The following is a 16,013-nucleotide window of genomic DNA, read 5'->3' on the forward strand; positions in this document are numbered from 1 at the left end:
GTGTTCAGTAACAAAAAGTGAACAAATTTGCTGGTATGACGCCAGGTAAATGTGATAGGGAAGAAGTAATCTAACTAATATAAACAGTGACAATTGTGAGCGAAATAGTGAATTGCATGTGTGTAATGTCTGAGAAAAAAAAATAAGTCAAGATTGTAGACAGTGTAATTTAAGGAGAGCACAAAGGTTATCTAAGTGAAGTATCACCTTATCTGAGATGTAAATGTTCTGTTTGTCTTAAGGTTAATCAGTGTTAGAGTACCTTAAGGTCTACAGATTTTAAAGCCTTTTGATATCTTCTAGGCTGCTGGTGGCACAAAGATAATTCTGGTGGTGACTCAGTTTAGTTTAGGAATTTTTAAAGATAATTAAGACTTTAAATAAGGTAGTCCTACTAGATGACACAAAGTCAAACTATCAGTGTATATGTATTGCAGTTTGAATAAGTCTCAAATTCCACCTAATAATGTGGTTAACATCTACAAATGTATGCATAATAGCAGTATATATTGCTAACTCAAACAGACGTCTAGTTGTAGCACCATTGATACATATTAAAATACAGTATTTTAACTCTGAATAATATCTTCCCACCCAATATAGTGTAGTCGACCTTTCAATAGATATACAATTCACCTTAATAACATGCATATTAGGTCACAAACTCCAAGAAAGAGAAAAGAAAGGAAATAGCGTTAGCTGATATTAAGGACCTTGTGTGAGTATAACTTTGTGTCTTGATATTAACTTAAAGAGACATATTTAGAGGAAATTTCAGTTGGTCCATATCATACATACAGCCCATAGCACTTAAATCATAAACCCATAAATAGCACAATATAAATACGGAGGAAAAACATGTAACCTGTAACATGTAAGAGTTAGCGTTGCTTAGGTGAATAATTTAATACAGCCAATACAACCAATAGCTTTCTCTTTTTATAACCAGTGTCAGTCCTTATTAGATAGTACATTCAATGTGACTGCATACTGAGATACTTATAGCTGAAGTTACTGGCCACAATCAGGTTGCTGCTCCCAATTGTATTATTGCTATTGGACTGGTATAAATACTCCTACCCAATGTGGGTTATGGGAGATGTTCTCGTGTCTTTAGAAATAGGTGACAACACCCTTATCCAAAGCAGTATAAAAATCCCTTACGAGATACGGTGGAGGCACTGTCTTCCGGTGTTAAATCTAACCTTGTGGGGTCTTGGGAGAGGTTCAAAGGTGCACAATCACTTGCTTACATACACAGGACAGCCCCAGTACAGTTCTCTTTATATCGTAGGCGCCAGGATAATTTGCTCCTACCCTATATGGGTTCTGGGAGCAACTGCATGGACTAGGATAAAGTATAGTTAGCACATTTGTACAAATCTGACCTCCATTCCTAAATGTAAATGATGATGATAATAATAATAATAATAATAATAATAATAATCATCCAATCTACTTGCTTAGTTTAAGGAATTTGTATAGATGGGCCATAGAGCCATATAACATTATGTAGTTGTCGGCTTTTCTTATTCCTGTATACCTGGCTGGCAACTTATCAGGTGTTATGAGAAAACAGTACCTTATTCTCTGATAAGTAAAAAAAGAAGGGGGCGCCTACGGCAGTCTGGTCTGATTAGAAATTAATACCTTAAAAAATAATACCTTAAAAGCATATATACCTTAAAAGCCTATATATACGATATATATATATATATATATATATATATAAAATATAGTATCAATAAATAACTCAATAAATACATTTTAAATATTCTATACATTATTTATTTATTGAGTTATTTATTGATACTATATTCTATATATATTGTGTATATATATATATATATATATATATATATATATATATATATATACGTTTAGCAAAGATGTGCACTCTCACTTACTTGCAGCAACCAGGGTGCTAGTGGAATTAAATATAACATCAAAAAAAGACCTTGCACTCGCTGGGTTTTTTAACAAACTTTTTACTTGGCAAAATTCGTGACGTTTCGGGGACAGTGTATCCCCTTCCTCAGACAGTGAATGCTTCAAACATTAGTGAATTTATACAAACAAACAAATAACCCCTCCCCCCAATTAGCAAAAAAAAACGCCGAAAGTGTTGCTATGGTGACCATATGTCACAAAGTGAACATCATATATAGGCTGTAATATAAGCGATCAATGCTGTGACAGTGCAAATATTCATATTAAAAGACCTATAGCAGTAAAACATGGTAAACAGATTAACACTCCACAGTTATGGAAATCACGACATACCCCTTATAACCGTTATTATCTGGGGGGCCAACCAGATTGTTGTTACATAGATGGTCAGGCACAAAGTACATATCTGTGTACAAACTCACAACCTACCATGATTGCAAAACGAACAAATTTCTAATGCCGATCGCCGTGTCCCACGCCACCGCAACCGCACCCGCACTAGGAAAGACAGGTAAACCCGGAAGTGCATCGTCCGATCACGTGTGCGGCGATGCACCAATCACCCGGGTTGCGGTTGGGGTTGCCATGGCGATGGGTCACAACGATCCAAATAGAAACAAAGAAACAAGTGAACGATATTCTATAGCAAATTAGCTACTAAACATATTTAACAGCAGAACACTGAACCCTATCATTGTTATAACACCTATCAATCTATACTTATAATGCGCGCAGCTACAGTGACTATACCACTGCTATAAAGATAATCATAATATATACAGCATGACAATCCTGCCGTAATATGATAGGGGTATATTAATATCATACACTGACCCTAAAGCGCATATCTTTCAACACTCATAGTGAGCGCTACTACAGGGACTATACCACTACTGTACAGTTACTATACAATATATACAGGTTACCATGATGAGGGTATCTACAAATCTGATACACGGTACTACCGCCCATTGGAAGAGGGAGATCTTAGATGGGAGACCCCACATCCCATGAACCATCCCAAGAGAAAGAACCCAAACACCCCAAAGAATAAAAATAACCCGGATAGTGAATGAAAAACACAAACTGTAACTATAATGAGGGATAAATCAAACAAAAACAAAAAATGAGATAAAACGAAATGAGAAAAAAGAAAAATACCAGCTAGAAAATAAACTAGGAGATGATAAAAAGACACCGAGAACGAAAAAAGACAATAGGACAAAAATAGAGGAACGAGAAGGGAAGAAAAAGGGAAAGAAAGAAGGAAGAAAAAAAGGAGAAGTAAAAAAGCAAAAAGAAGAAGAAAAAAAGAAAAGGGGGAGAGAAAAAAAACAGAGTAGAAAAAAAGGAAGGAAAAAGAAAAAAAGAAAAAAAGAAAAAACAGAGACAAAAACAGTAAAAAGACAAGGTATCACCAAAGCACAAGTGAGACAGAATAGAAAGTGAACAACAAGAAAGGAATAAAAGGTAAGCTAATAACCAACCAAACATCGAATGGAGTGTGGACTCTCAGGTAGATCAGGATAACATGGACTCTCATGTTCAGTAAGGCAGATCTCCATGAGGGCTGGATCTAATTTACAAGAAACAATGCCAGTCAAACATAGTATTGAGTCCATGTGGTTGCAGGGTATTTAAACGAAAGATCCATTTGGCCTCAACTTGTAGGAGAAGTGTATCCCTATCACCCCCCCGCCTTAATGGGGGGACATGATCAATTAGGGTGAATCTCAGATCATGGAGTATATGGCCTTTCTCCACGAAATGCCGGGCCACGGGTTGATCACTAGAACCCTTCTTAAGAGCCGTTCTGATGGATGACCTGTGGTTAGCGAACCTGGTCCGGGCATCGTCAGTTGTTTTTCCCACATAGAATCGCCCACAGCTGCAATTGAATAGGTATACCACATGAGAGGTGGTGCACGTCAGCACGTGCCTAATCTTGAACCTCTGGTTGCGGTGGGGATGTCCAAACGTTGGTCCTGGGATCATGGCGTTACAGGTGGTACATCCCACGCATCTATAGCATCCTGGTTTCTTTCTCTGTGTCAACCATGTCTCCGGGTTGTAGCAATGGGTGGGATCCGTGAGCATCAACAGATCTTTCAAATTTTTATCACGTTTGTAACCCACTCTCGGAGGTTGCCACTTGTTGAATGGGAGAGAGGGGTCACCTTGTACGATGTGCCAGTGTTCTCTTAGTGTTACACCTAAGGCTCTAGTTGAGGGACTATAAACCGTGGTAAAAGTCATCCTCTGCTCATCTGTAGGATCGGTTCGGGTAGACATCGTGGTATCATTTTCCACTCCCGTTCTGCTCTGTTTGACAAGGTGCGGATCATATCCTCGTTGTACAAATCGTTGCTGCATCTCATCAAGTTGCTGGTGTCTTCTGGTCTCATCACTATTGTTTCTTGCGGCCCGCTGCAGTTGGGCTTTCGGGATAGCCCTGAGGAGTGCTGTCGGATGGTTACTTGTGGCGAGTAGGATAGAGTTCCTGTCTGTGGGTTTCCTAAACAACGAGGTACCCAAATAACCGCTCTCTGTTTTGAAGATGTTTAGGTCCAGGAACTCAATACTTTCCAAATCATATTTGAGTTTGAGTTTCACTGGATTATTGAGTGAATTCAGTTCTTCAAACCATCCTTCCAACTCTGTAGCTGTACCCCTCCAAATAATTAGCAGGTCGTCTATATACCGTTTATAGTATATTATTCCTGGATTCTGGTAAATCTTCATCACATGTAGTTCATAGTGCTCCATGTATAAATTAGCCAATGAGGGGGCCACGTTTGATCCCATGGCCGTACCTGATATTTGTTGATGGTACTTTCCCTCAAACCTGAAATAGTTGAGACGTAAGCTCAGGTCTAGCAGTTTTATAAGGAAGTCTCTAGGGGGACCAATATAGGGATGTTTGTCCAAAGCATCAGCCACATACTGTTTCCCAGTCTCATGTGGAATAATTGTATATAAACTATTTACATCTGCTGTGACCAAGATATATGGCTCCTCGAACTTGATAGTTTTCAGTTCTGCAATCAGCTGTGACGAATCCCTAAGGTATGACCTCATATTTCTCACGAGGGGCTGAAGGATATGATCCACATAGATAGCTAACCTAGAGGTGATAGTATTCCGGGCAGAGACAATTGGCCTCCCCGGAGGCTTCTCCAAAACCTTGTGGATTTTGGGAAGTGTGTACAGTATGGGACAGACTGGATGTTTAATCCTCAAGAAACCAGCTATGTCTTCATCAATCCACCCTTCATTCAATCCTTCTTCAACTGCCTGATGTATCAGGATTTGGAAATTGTTAGTTGGATCCCTTTGAAGTGGTTGGTATGTCTCATTGTCACTAAGTTGCTGTTTGATTTCATCACTATAGTATTTGTAATTTAGTACGACTACCGCACCGCCCTTATCCACGGTGCGGATCACAATGTCAGGGTCCCTAGACAACGTAGTGATGGCTGCCTTTTCCTCTGGACTTAGGTTAGTGTGGTATTTATTGGACTCATATCTTCTCAGATCTTGAGAGACCAATCTCATGTAAGTTTTAATACTTGCGTTGTTGCTTGAGGGGTCAAACGAGCTTTTGTTCTTAAACTTGTGTGTGTCCACATCTGTGGACTGGACATTGAAGAATTCTTTTAGTCGCAGAGACCGCTGAAATTTCTGGCAATCAATGTAATTAGTGAACTCATCACTCTTGCCAGAGGGTACAAAACTCAAGCCTCTATTTAACACCCTTCTCTCTACCATGGTTAAAACTCTGTCACTGATGTTTACCACTAGGTCCTCAACAGGACCAGTGGTTGTTATTTTCTGGTAGGGAGTGGCGGTTTTCTCTCTCCAGCCCCCCCTCCGTACGTGTGGCCTCTTCCTCGTCCTCTCTGGCCGGCTCTGGTAGTGACCCCTTGAAAAACCTGTTGGCCGGAGGGTTGGCCCCCACTTGCTCTATCTTGAGTCAGTGGTGCTTCTGTGTCAGATCCAGAGCTGCTGTCTACAGTTTGGAGAGATTGTTTTGTGTGGAATCTTTGTCTCCTACGCCGCTGAGGGAATGGTCTTCTATTCTCGCCACTGTTTAACCATCGATAAACGGTTTTATCCTTGTGGTCTTCGATTACTGTTTGCAACTTTCTGTTCTTAAATTGCACAAGGGTCTCTTTATATTCTTTAATCTGGGAAGACAATTTGTCAAGCCACTGTTCAGATGAATCCTCGGTCAGCACTGGAATCTTATCTCTTTCCCATTCCTGTATTTCCACTTTGACTTTTTCAAGTTGGTTTCTCACCTCTTCTGTGACCAGGAGAATAAGGTCCAAGGAACATTTATTGAGTATTGCGCACCAGCGCTTGCAGAACTCAGGATTGTTTCGTCCGATAGTAGGTTGATTACGTATCCTGAAGCCCCTAGGAATCATGAGCTTCCTATAGTACTCTGAGAGATAGACCCCATGTAGTCGTAAATCAACTTCCTTCTTTTTCAATTTCACCAAAGCCAAATAGATGGCTTGTGCTGTATTGCCACCAGTAGTCTCCTCTTCAGGGTTGAAAAGAATTCTGGCTGCATCATCCACCGTAAACGTTAGGGTCTGTGTGCTTTCTACATCAGGTTCCATTATAAATTGCCACAGGTCAGGTGTGGTGTAAAGTGTTGGTGGTGAGTAGACAAATGTCTAATTGGAGAGAGGTTTCTATCATGTGGGTGCAACAACAAGTTGATATCCGTTTAGCAAAGATGTGCACTCTCACTTACTTGCAGCAACCAGGGTGCTAGTGGAATTAAATATAACATCAAAAAAAGACCTTGCACTCGCTGGGTTTTTTAACAAACTTTTTACTTGGCAAAATTTGTGACGTTTCGGGGACAGTGTATCCCCTTCCTCAGACAGTGAATGCTTCAAACATTAGTGAATTTATACAAACAAACAAATAACCCCTCCCCCCAATTAGCAAAAAAACCCGCCAAAAGTGTTGCTATGGTGACCATATGTCACAAAGTGAACATCATATATAGGCTGTAATATAAGCGATCAATGCTGTGACAGTGCAAATATTCATATGCCTGTGAGCAGATGAAACGCGTAGGGAAGAGGAATTTACAGAAGACGCGAGGACACGGTCGAATAGTGTAAAGATTTGCACAGAGCTGCGGAGAGGATGCTGAAACCAGGTGCTGCAGGTCGGCGTCTCTGGAATCCCCTTGACGATTACAGCAATCTGCACGAGTTGGCTCTATGCCAAATTGCTTTCTTTACACTTTTATCTTGTAAGTGTATTTGTATTATGCGTAATTTGTCCGGTGAATAAACGATACTGTGATCGCAGATGCGCTGTGCTTCTTTCTTCCTTTATTATTTTTTAAGGTATTAATTTCGGTCAGGAACCGGTTCGACCGAATCCTGGTCAGCCAAGGAAGCTGCAATGTACGGGTGATGTAACAGCTCTCTTGATGGAGAGCACAAAGCTGTGACACAGTGGGCTCTAGTTATCAAGGTCTGGTGGACCTGATCTGACACTGCAGATCAGGTCCGCCAGACCTCGCTGAATACTTATAAGTAATACTTATAATAATAAGAAAAATTATGTGTGGCTAGGAAAAAAAAAAAAGAGAAAAAATGATAAAGATAATAAAAAAGAAGCTGCACTGTACCAGCAGTTTTTATTATTGAAATGTTGTTGCTGAAATTATGGTGATTAGATATGTGCGATTCGTTTCGGATCGATTCGGAAATTCGGAAAATTCGGCGATTCGGATTGAACCGAATTTCCGAATTAAAATACTGCCGAATTTACCGAATAAATCCGAATTATTTTGGATTTATTCGGGAAATTCGGATGGCCAAGGATTACACTACTATTGTACAGTATAAGTCTAATCCCACCTAACACTTACCGAAATTCCGAACCGAACCAAATCGAACCGAATCCAGACGAATTTAGTACATAATACTAGTCTAATCCCACCTAACACTTACCGAAATTCCGAATTTCCAAACCGAATCGAACCGAATCCAGCCGAATTTATTCGAATCCGAATGAATCCGAAACAAAACCGAACTGAATTTATTCGAATCGGAATGAATCCGAAACAAATACGAACCGAATTGATTCAAATTTTTCCGAATTCGAATCGCTCCGAACCGAAATTCGAAAAAATCTGAATCGTTCCGAACCAAATTTTTTCGCCATGCACATGTAATGTTGTGGCATTTCAAATGTCAGAATTAAAATGCTCATGGCCAGAGATCCCTTATTGATAGGTGAGAGGTTATAATCTTGTACTTGTTTTCTGTAGATAATGTTTTCTGAACTGTATTTTCAGAATGTTTTTCCAGGGATCACAATGACAAGATGCTTCTGCGGTTTATACCCCTGAAGTTCAAAATCCCCCCCCCCAAAAAAAAACAAAGCACAAAGGCCCCGATGGTCAAAAGTAGGTGGCGATATATTTTAAAGGGATCCAACGCAATGTCGTGAATGCCGGCAAAATATTAAAAAGTACCGACATTACTCTTTTAAGGCAGCATCGCGGAGGTGCGTTTTTTACTATGCATCGCAATGGGTGAAGGTTGTATTTTCCTGATGTCAGTACATACCAGATAATTAAAGTGCCAGTAGATTTTCATAATCAACAAATGCATGATAAAAAGTCAATACAATAGCATTTATGAAGCAGCAATCTAATTGGGATGATTGACAGCCCCTCCTAATGGCCGATTGGCCGCCATTGAGCAGGGGCGGCATTACAACGGTTTCAGATCTGTTCGTCTTTTCGGATCTGTTTGTTTTTTCGGATCCATTGTTATTTCATATGCATTATTCTATTGTGAAGTTATAGAATAATGCATATGAAAGAATGGATCAGAAAAAACAAAACATTTAACGTAACTAATGTGCCGGAGATTGCTGAAACAAAATAATGTAAAACCGCCGTCACCACCCATGCCGCCACTAAATAAAGCTATTAACCCCTAAACAACCGTCCTCCCACATCACTAACACTACCTAAACCTATAAACCCCTAAATCGCATTTCCCAGACTTTGCCGACACTAACTAAACCTATAAACCCCAAATCCGCACACCCCCACTTCGCCAACACTACCTAAACCTATTAACCCCTAAACCGCCGTTCCCAAACATCGCTAACACTAACTAAATAACTAAATAAAGTATTAACCCCTAAACCACCCCCATTCCCCGATTTCAGCTAATAGGAATGCAATGGTACCCCCAATATAAAAGAGGTACTTTGCATTTGACTCCTCAGTGTGCGGCGGATGATCGCATGAAGATGACCTCCACATTGGATCGCTGGACCTCCGCCTCTGTGCATTGACCGCTCTGCCTCCACAGGGATGATGAAGATGGAGCCGCTTGGATGAAGATGGAGCCACTGGGATGAAGATCTTTCAAGCCGAAGTTCAGCAACTTTGAGTACATAAAGAGGGGTTAGTGTTAGTTTTTTTTTTAAGGTTTTCTTGGGGTCATTTTTTTTTTTAGATTAGGGCTAATGGGCAATCTTAAAAGAGCTGAATGCCATTTTAAGGGCAGTAAAAGAGCTGAACGCCCTTTTAAGGGCAATGCCCATACAAATGCCCTTTTCAGGGCAATGGGTAGATTAGTTTTGTAATGTTAGGGGGTGTTTGTTTTTGTTTTTTGCAGCAAAAGAGCTGATTTATTTAGGGCAATGCCCTACAAAAGGCCCTTTTAAGGGCTATTGGTAGTTTATTATAGATTATGGTTCTTTCATTTTGGGGTGTTTTTTTTTAAACGGGGTATTAGAATAGGAATAATTTTTATTATTTTCAATAATTCGCTTGTTATTTTGTGTAATGTTTTTTTTTGGTTTTTGGGGTGTTTTTTTTTAGAACTTAGTGACTTAGTGCCGGCGATGTCGAGGAACTGCGTTTTAGGGGTTAATAATTTTAGGTAGTGTTGGCAATGTGGAGGGAGTGCGGTTTAGGGGTTAATAGGTTTAGGTAAGTTTGACGATGTTTGTCTTGGACTCGAGAACTCTGCTGTTCGGCAGTTTACAGATTATATTTGTCTTGATGAAGGCCCAACTGAGGGCCGAAACATCGACCATGTTTTATTGATTCTACTAAATAAAGAAACTATTCATCTTCTAAACAAACCCGGAGAGTGCCCTTTTACTATATGGATATTCGTATTTGTTGCTTCTGAGGATTGCACCCAGGTCGTGGCTACTCCACCTGGTTAGAGTGCTGGGCTACAGGCTAAATTGACTTTGTATATATATATATATATATATATATATATTGATATACATATCTCGCAATAAATAGATATACCAGTCCAAATGTCATCAAATATATAAAGAAATATTTATTTATAAATAAATAGAACATATTCCGTTGCGAAAACATTTGTCGCAATATGAAATATTCACATTTTAATATACACTTTTCGAGGAGAATATGTCATGGGCTTCGCGCAACATATTAGGGTTTTTGTGGGTTTTTTTTTCAATGCGTCCTCTCCATTGACTTCTATGGGGAATACGTAAACGCGCACGTGATTTCACGGTTTGCATTACGCAGCTTAACACACACGCAAAATAAGTTATTTTATCAACTTGTAATAGCTGCACAACCCCAAATGCGAAAAAGCCATAACGCGCATGGTGTCTTCGCAACTGATTTGCCGCACTACTTGTAATCTTGCCCAATGTGTATACATTGCACAAATTAAGTATATGTATCTCTAAAGAACAGACTTCAGTAGATCAAAAAGTGGAACTCCAAAATCTTCCTCCAAGAGATAGATAAATCCTCAGAGGAAAAGAGAGAGCAACAATCAAACAATCCTGTGTTATGTGTTATTGTATAAATATCAGAAGAGAGAGAACAGCACTCCTGAGATAGAACAAAAGCTAGAATAACTTCCATGCCTGTTCATTTTTATTGCAACTCAGGGTGCGAGTTCTTTTAGTACACTATGCCTTTTCACAGGGAAAAAATATCCTGTAGCATATCATTCTGACCCTGCCCAATGACAGTCCAGTGCCAAAATACCAGGCAATTCTTCTCTGAACAAGAGAAACAACAACCCTAGACGATCGTTTCGGCCTTCTATGGGCCTCATCAGTGAGGTACAGTTGTATCTCTCTAAGGGCAAGTGTGCACGGAGTCCACGTCTGGTTTACCCATTACTCTTAGGGAGACCCAAGAGTAATTTGCATAAATATCAGAAGAGAGGGAACAGCACTCCTTTAGTACATATATATAACTTCAAGCTCTCTGTAAAAAAGACTCAACAAATTCCTCCTTGATGAAGGATACATAAAACCAAAACTTGGGTAAGTAAAAACACATTATTTCATTAAAGAAATAATAAACACCAAAAATGTTATTGTTTAAAAAAATAGATAATCCCTTTATTTACTATTCTCCAGGTTTGTATAACCAACACTGTTATAGAAATATACTTTTTACCTCTATGACTACCTTGTATCTAAGCTTCTGCTGACTGCCTCCTTATCTCAGATCTTTTGACAGACTTGCATTTCAGGCAATTAGTGCTGACTCTTAAATATCTATATGAAACACATGAACTAACTAACTCTAGCTGTGAAAAACTATCAAATGCATTCAGGTGTGAGGCGGCCTTCAACGGCTTAGAAATTATCATATGAGCCTACCTAGGTTTAGCTTTCATCTAAGAATAACAAGAGAACAAATCAAATTTGATGATTAAAGTAAATTAGAAAGTTATTTAAAATTACATGCCCTATCTGAATCATGAAAGTTTAATTTGGACTTTACTATACCTTTAAAGGAACAATAAATCACTCTGGATATTATGGATGCAAGATTGAATGTCGTCAGCATACAACGTTAGCCACAATCTTACCCTTCACTTCAAATGGTTGTCCCACCCTCCTAGTGAGTTAGTATCCAAACGTATGTTTACTATGTCACTAGGAGGTTGGGACTAAGATTTGTACTGCAGGACCCAATTGTTGGTAATAGTTAATGCTCACAGTGTTGTATCTTGCATGTTTTTACTTACTCAAGTTCCAGTTTTATGTACAATCAAGAAATTTATTTGCGTTTCATATATCATCTAAGATTCTGGAGTATCGCTTTCTGATCTACTGAAATTTGGACTTCAGAGATCATGCACATTATTACTTCTAGATCAATTACAATCTTTCTAATCAACCTCAATAGATTTTTACCCCCAGGCTGAATATCTGCCATGTAAAGAATATTTGTATTACTTTAAAAAAATAACTTTTGCATTTTGAATGTATTTTTGAAAATGAAACAAAAGTAGTTTTGAGTGTTTAAAATGTGTTGAGAGTTTTAGGATATAACACATGAGCAAAGTGTTACTTTCAGTTACTAATCACTTTGCATTCTTCACAGGGGAAGTACCATGGAAACCCAATGCACATGGCCATGGTGATTTCAAATTGTTTACGGGAAGAGAGAAGAATTTTGGCAGCAGCAAGTATGCCAATGCAGGTATGCTCTTAACGTATTATCAGGATTTCAGCCATAAGATTAAGTTAATGTGTGCATTCACCTGGAATGATATGTCTTACATTGTCTATTGTTCTGTCTGTTTGTTCTCTTTTGCCCGTGTATTCTGTACTTGAGTATGCACCATGAATGATCTGCTCCTTAGGCTGCAGCATGCTGAGAGTTATAGTTTCTCCTAGATGGTGAAAGCGGATGCAATAGTCCCCTCACCACCCACAGCAACAGTAAACTGGGGAGTGGATGGTGGGCAGTATGGCAGTAGTGGTGGGCACTATGGCTTTAGCCTAGGAGTGGCATGATATCATAAATGATTCATTTGGGCATACCATCCCATATACGTTCCTGACATCTGTGCTAGCATGATCAGCTATAGTTATACATCTTCCCTCTGACCTACAAGCATAACATCTTTTCACTTCATTACAGTAACATGCTACACACTAAGCTAATAGTATTTATAACAGGAAAGTATGCCCATCTATCATAATAGTAACACTTCAGCACACTGAACTATTGGCATAGTATCAAGTTAGAATGCTACACTACAATCATAGTAATATGATATCACACCCACCTGATATTGTAGCAATAAGTTAGTATACACACATACAAGCTCACACACCTGCTATTCCCCTATTAACCCTTTGAGTGCTAAGCATCCCACCTGGGTGCTAAGATTTTTTAATTTTTTATTTTTTGAACAATTATTTTTTTAACTTTTTTTAATTTTTTTCAGACCCCCAAGACTTACACTGTTGGAAAGGTTAAGCGATTACCTTACCAATGGTGGGTCTTGGGGGTCTGTAGCTGCTTAGATGCCTGAGATACAAGCTTCTAAGCAGCATGCCCCCTGCTCCTATACTTAACATTGTTAAGTATAAATAAAGTCACGCATGACTTCACCACACAAAACGAGAAGCCCCGGGGATGCCTGTCACTCTACAGGCATTATCGCCGGGGTATGAGCGGGTGGGAGACCCCAGATCTCCCTCAAGGTGGGAGAGTGCTAGCGACGGCTCTGAGCTGTCGTTAGCACTCAAGGGGTTGGATTTGCAACCGAAATATTTTCTTTCATGATTCAGATAGAGCATGTCCCTTTGAACAGCTTTCAAATTGACTTCTGTTATCTAATTTGCTTCATTCTCTTCAAATCCTTTGTAAACCATACCTAATTAGGTTCAGGAGCAGCAATACACTAATGGGAGGTAGCTGTTGATTGGTTGCTGCACATATATCAGGTTTGTCATTGGCCCACACAATTTGTTCAGCTAGTTCCCAGTGCTTTGATGCTCCTTCAACAAAGGATACAAAGAGAATAAAGAAAATTTAATATTAGAAGTAAACTGGAAAGTTGTTTAAAACTATGTTCTTTCTGGATCATGAAATAATAATTTTTAGGTTTAATGTCCCTTTAAGTTAAAGGGGTATGAAACCCAAAAAGGTTCTTTTGTAATTCAGATAGAGCATACAATTTAAAAAAAAAAAGTTTCCAAGTTACTTCTATTATCAAATTTGCTTCATTCCCAAGGTATAATGTGTTGAAGAGATACCTAGGTAGCCATCTGGAGCACTACATGGCAGGACATTGTGCTGCCATATAATGCTCTTGCAAATGGATAACATTCTTGTAAAACTGCTGCCATATGCTTCAGGCATGTGCACGCTCCTGAGCTTATCTCCCTGCTTTTCATCAAAAGATACCAGGAGAACTAAGGCATTTTGAATATAAATGTCAGTAAGAAAGTTGATTAAATTAAATTGCATAATCTATCTGAATTATAAAAGAAAAATGTTGGGTTTCATGCCCCTTTAACATAGTTAACTGAAATGTTAGTATAATCAGATACTATGAAAGTAATGTGTAGTTAGCACAATAACTATGTTCACAGCAAAATGAGCACTTCACTATTATTATTATCATTTATTTGTATAGCACCGCCAAATTCTGTGTTATTCTAAGCAGTCGATAAACTAAACTCATGTGATCCTGTTTAGTGAATAGGAACCCGCTGCAGAGGCTGCCAAGGGCAGAGAAGCTGGAGAGGGTAAAGAGACCTCAGTGAAATTTACCCATTGAATTTGATCATATTTACTAAAATAAAAATAGCAGTGTTGAAGTAATATGCATAATCAACAATTCAGAGAAGAAATGGGTGCAGATCAAATCCGCTGCACATTGCACATACGCTGTCGGCATTTATCATTGCACAAGCATTTCTAGTGAAATTCTTGTGCAATGCCGCCCCTGCACCTTCGCGGCCAATCGGCCGCTAGCAGGGGGTGTTAATCAACCTGATCGTATTCGATCGGGCTGATTGCTGTCCGCCGTCTCAAAGGTGCAGGACGCTTTAAGGAGCAGCGGTCTTACGACCACTGCTTCCTAACTTCCGCTTCAGGCGGACCTGAAGTGGAGTGGGTCGGAAGCATCATCCGCTGCTTTATAAATCGATCCCATGGTCTCCTTTTTACACTAACTCTTCATGTCCATGACATTCCAAGAGGGAATATTTGAGATTCAATTTTAGCTTTTTTAATATATTTCAGATGGGTTTGTTTTGTATCAGTTTAATTAATTATGACGTAAGACTTTTTTTTAAAAAAGTCTTGTATTTGTTTAATAACTGACAAATAATTTTTTTTCTATGGTTATAGCATGGTCTTCAAACAAATATGATACACAGTGAAATCCTCTTCTCTTTTCACAGTGCACACTAACACTTCCTGGTTTCATTTAATTACTGAACCAGTTAGTTGTATGGATGTTATAAAATGTTATTTATAGTTTGTAACAAAATTGTATGTAGTAACTGCAGAAATATTAGTAAATATAAGTAATTCAATGTCTTAGAATATACAATCTACATACAAGGTAGTCATTGGCAATAATGAGGCCCATTTATCAAGCTCCATATGTTCCATAACCCTGTCCGCCTTCTCTGAGCAACAATTCAACCCGATCGAGTACGATTGGGTTGATTGACACCTCCCTGCTGGCGGCCGTTTGGCCGTGAGTCTGCAAGGGGCGGCGTTGCACCAGCAGCTCTTGTGAGCTGCTGGTGCAATGCTGAATACGGAGAACGTATTGCTCTCCGCATTCAGCGAGGTCTTGCGGACCTGATCTGCACTGTCGGATCAGGTTTGCAAGACCTTTGATAAATAGGCCTCAATGAATCAGCTATTGTAAAAAGTTCTCTCTTACCACTGAGTACTTATTTAGGGCTAGATTACAAGTGAGGCGAAAAACGGTTATGCGCAAATGATGTCATCTTTTCACAAGCATTTTTAATTGCTGTGCTGATATAACAAGTAGAGCGAAAACGTTATATTGCTAGCGCAATCTTGATTTATGCGATAATACCTACGCAATCTCAGAGCTGTGGTAACTGTTTTCCTAAATTAGAAAGCTGCACAAAACACTTCAAAAATACATTACAATGTACAGTTACACTCATAATAACACTGTCTAATAAAAATTGTTAAAAAAGTATTGTTTTAAAAGATGTGAGATATCAGATGTTAGAGAAAAAAAAAAGCCTGCGAA

General features: G+C 39.1%; 1 protein-coding gene across 1 annotated transcript in view; it reads left to right on the forward strand.

The window, feature by feature from the left end:
- Positions 1-16,013, forward strand: part of LOC128659185 (signal transducer and activator of transcription 4-like) — a 423,738-nt gene that overhangs the window by 171,209 nt on the left and 236,516 nt on the right. Inside the window, 1 exon segment of the mRNA XM_053712871.1 lies at positions 12,356-12,454. Within this exon segment, the coding sequence (XP_053568846.1) occupies positions 12,356-12,454 (99 nt within the window).

Source organism: Bombina bombina, chromosome 1 (genome assembly GCF_027579735.1).
Source record: "Bombina bombina isolate aBomBom1 chromosome 1, aBomBom1.pri, whole genome shotgun sequence".
NCBI classification, from domain to species: Eukaryota; Metazoa; Chordata; class Amphibia; order Anura; family Bombinatoridae; genus Bombina; species Bombina bombina.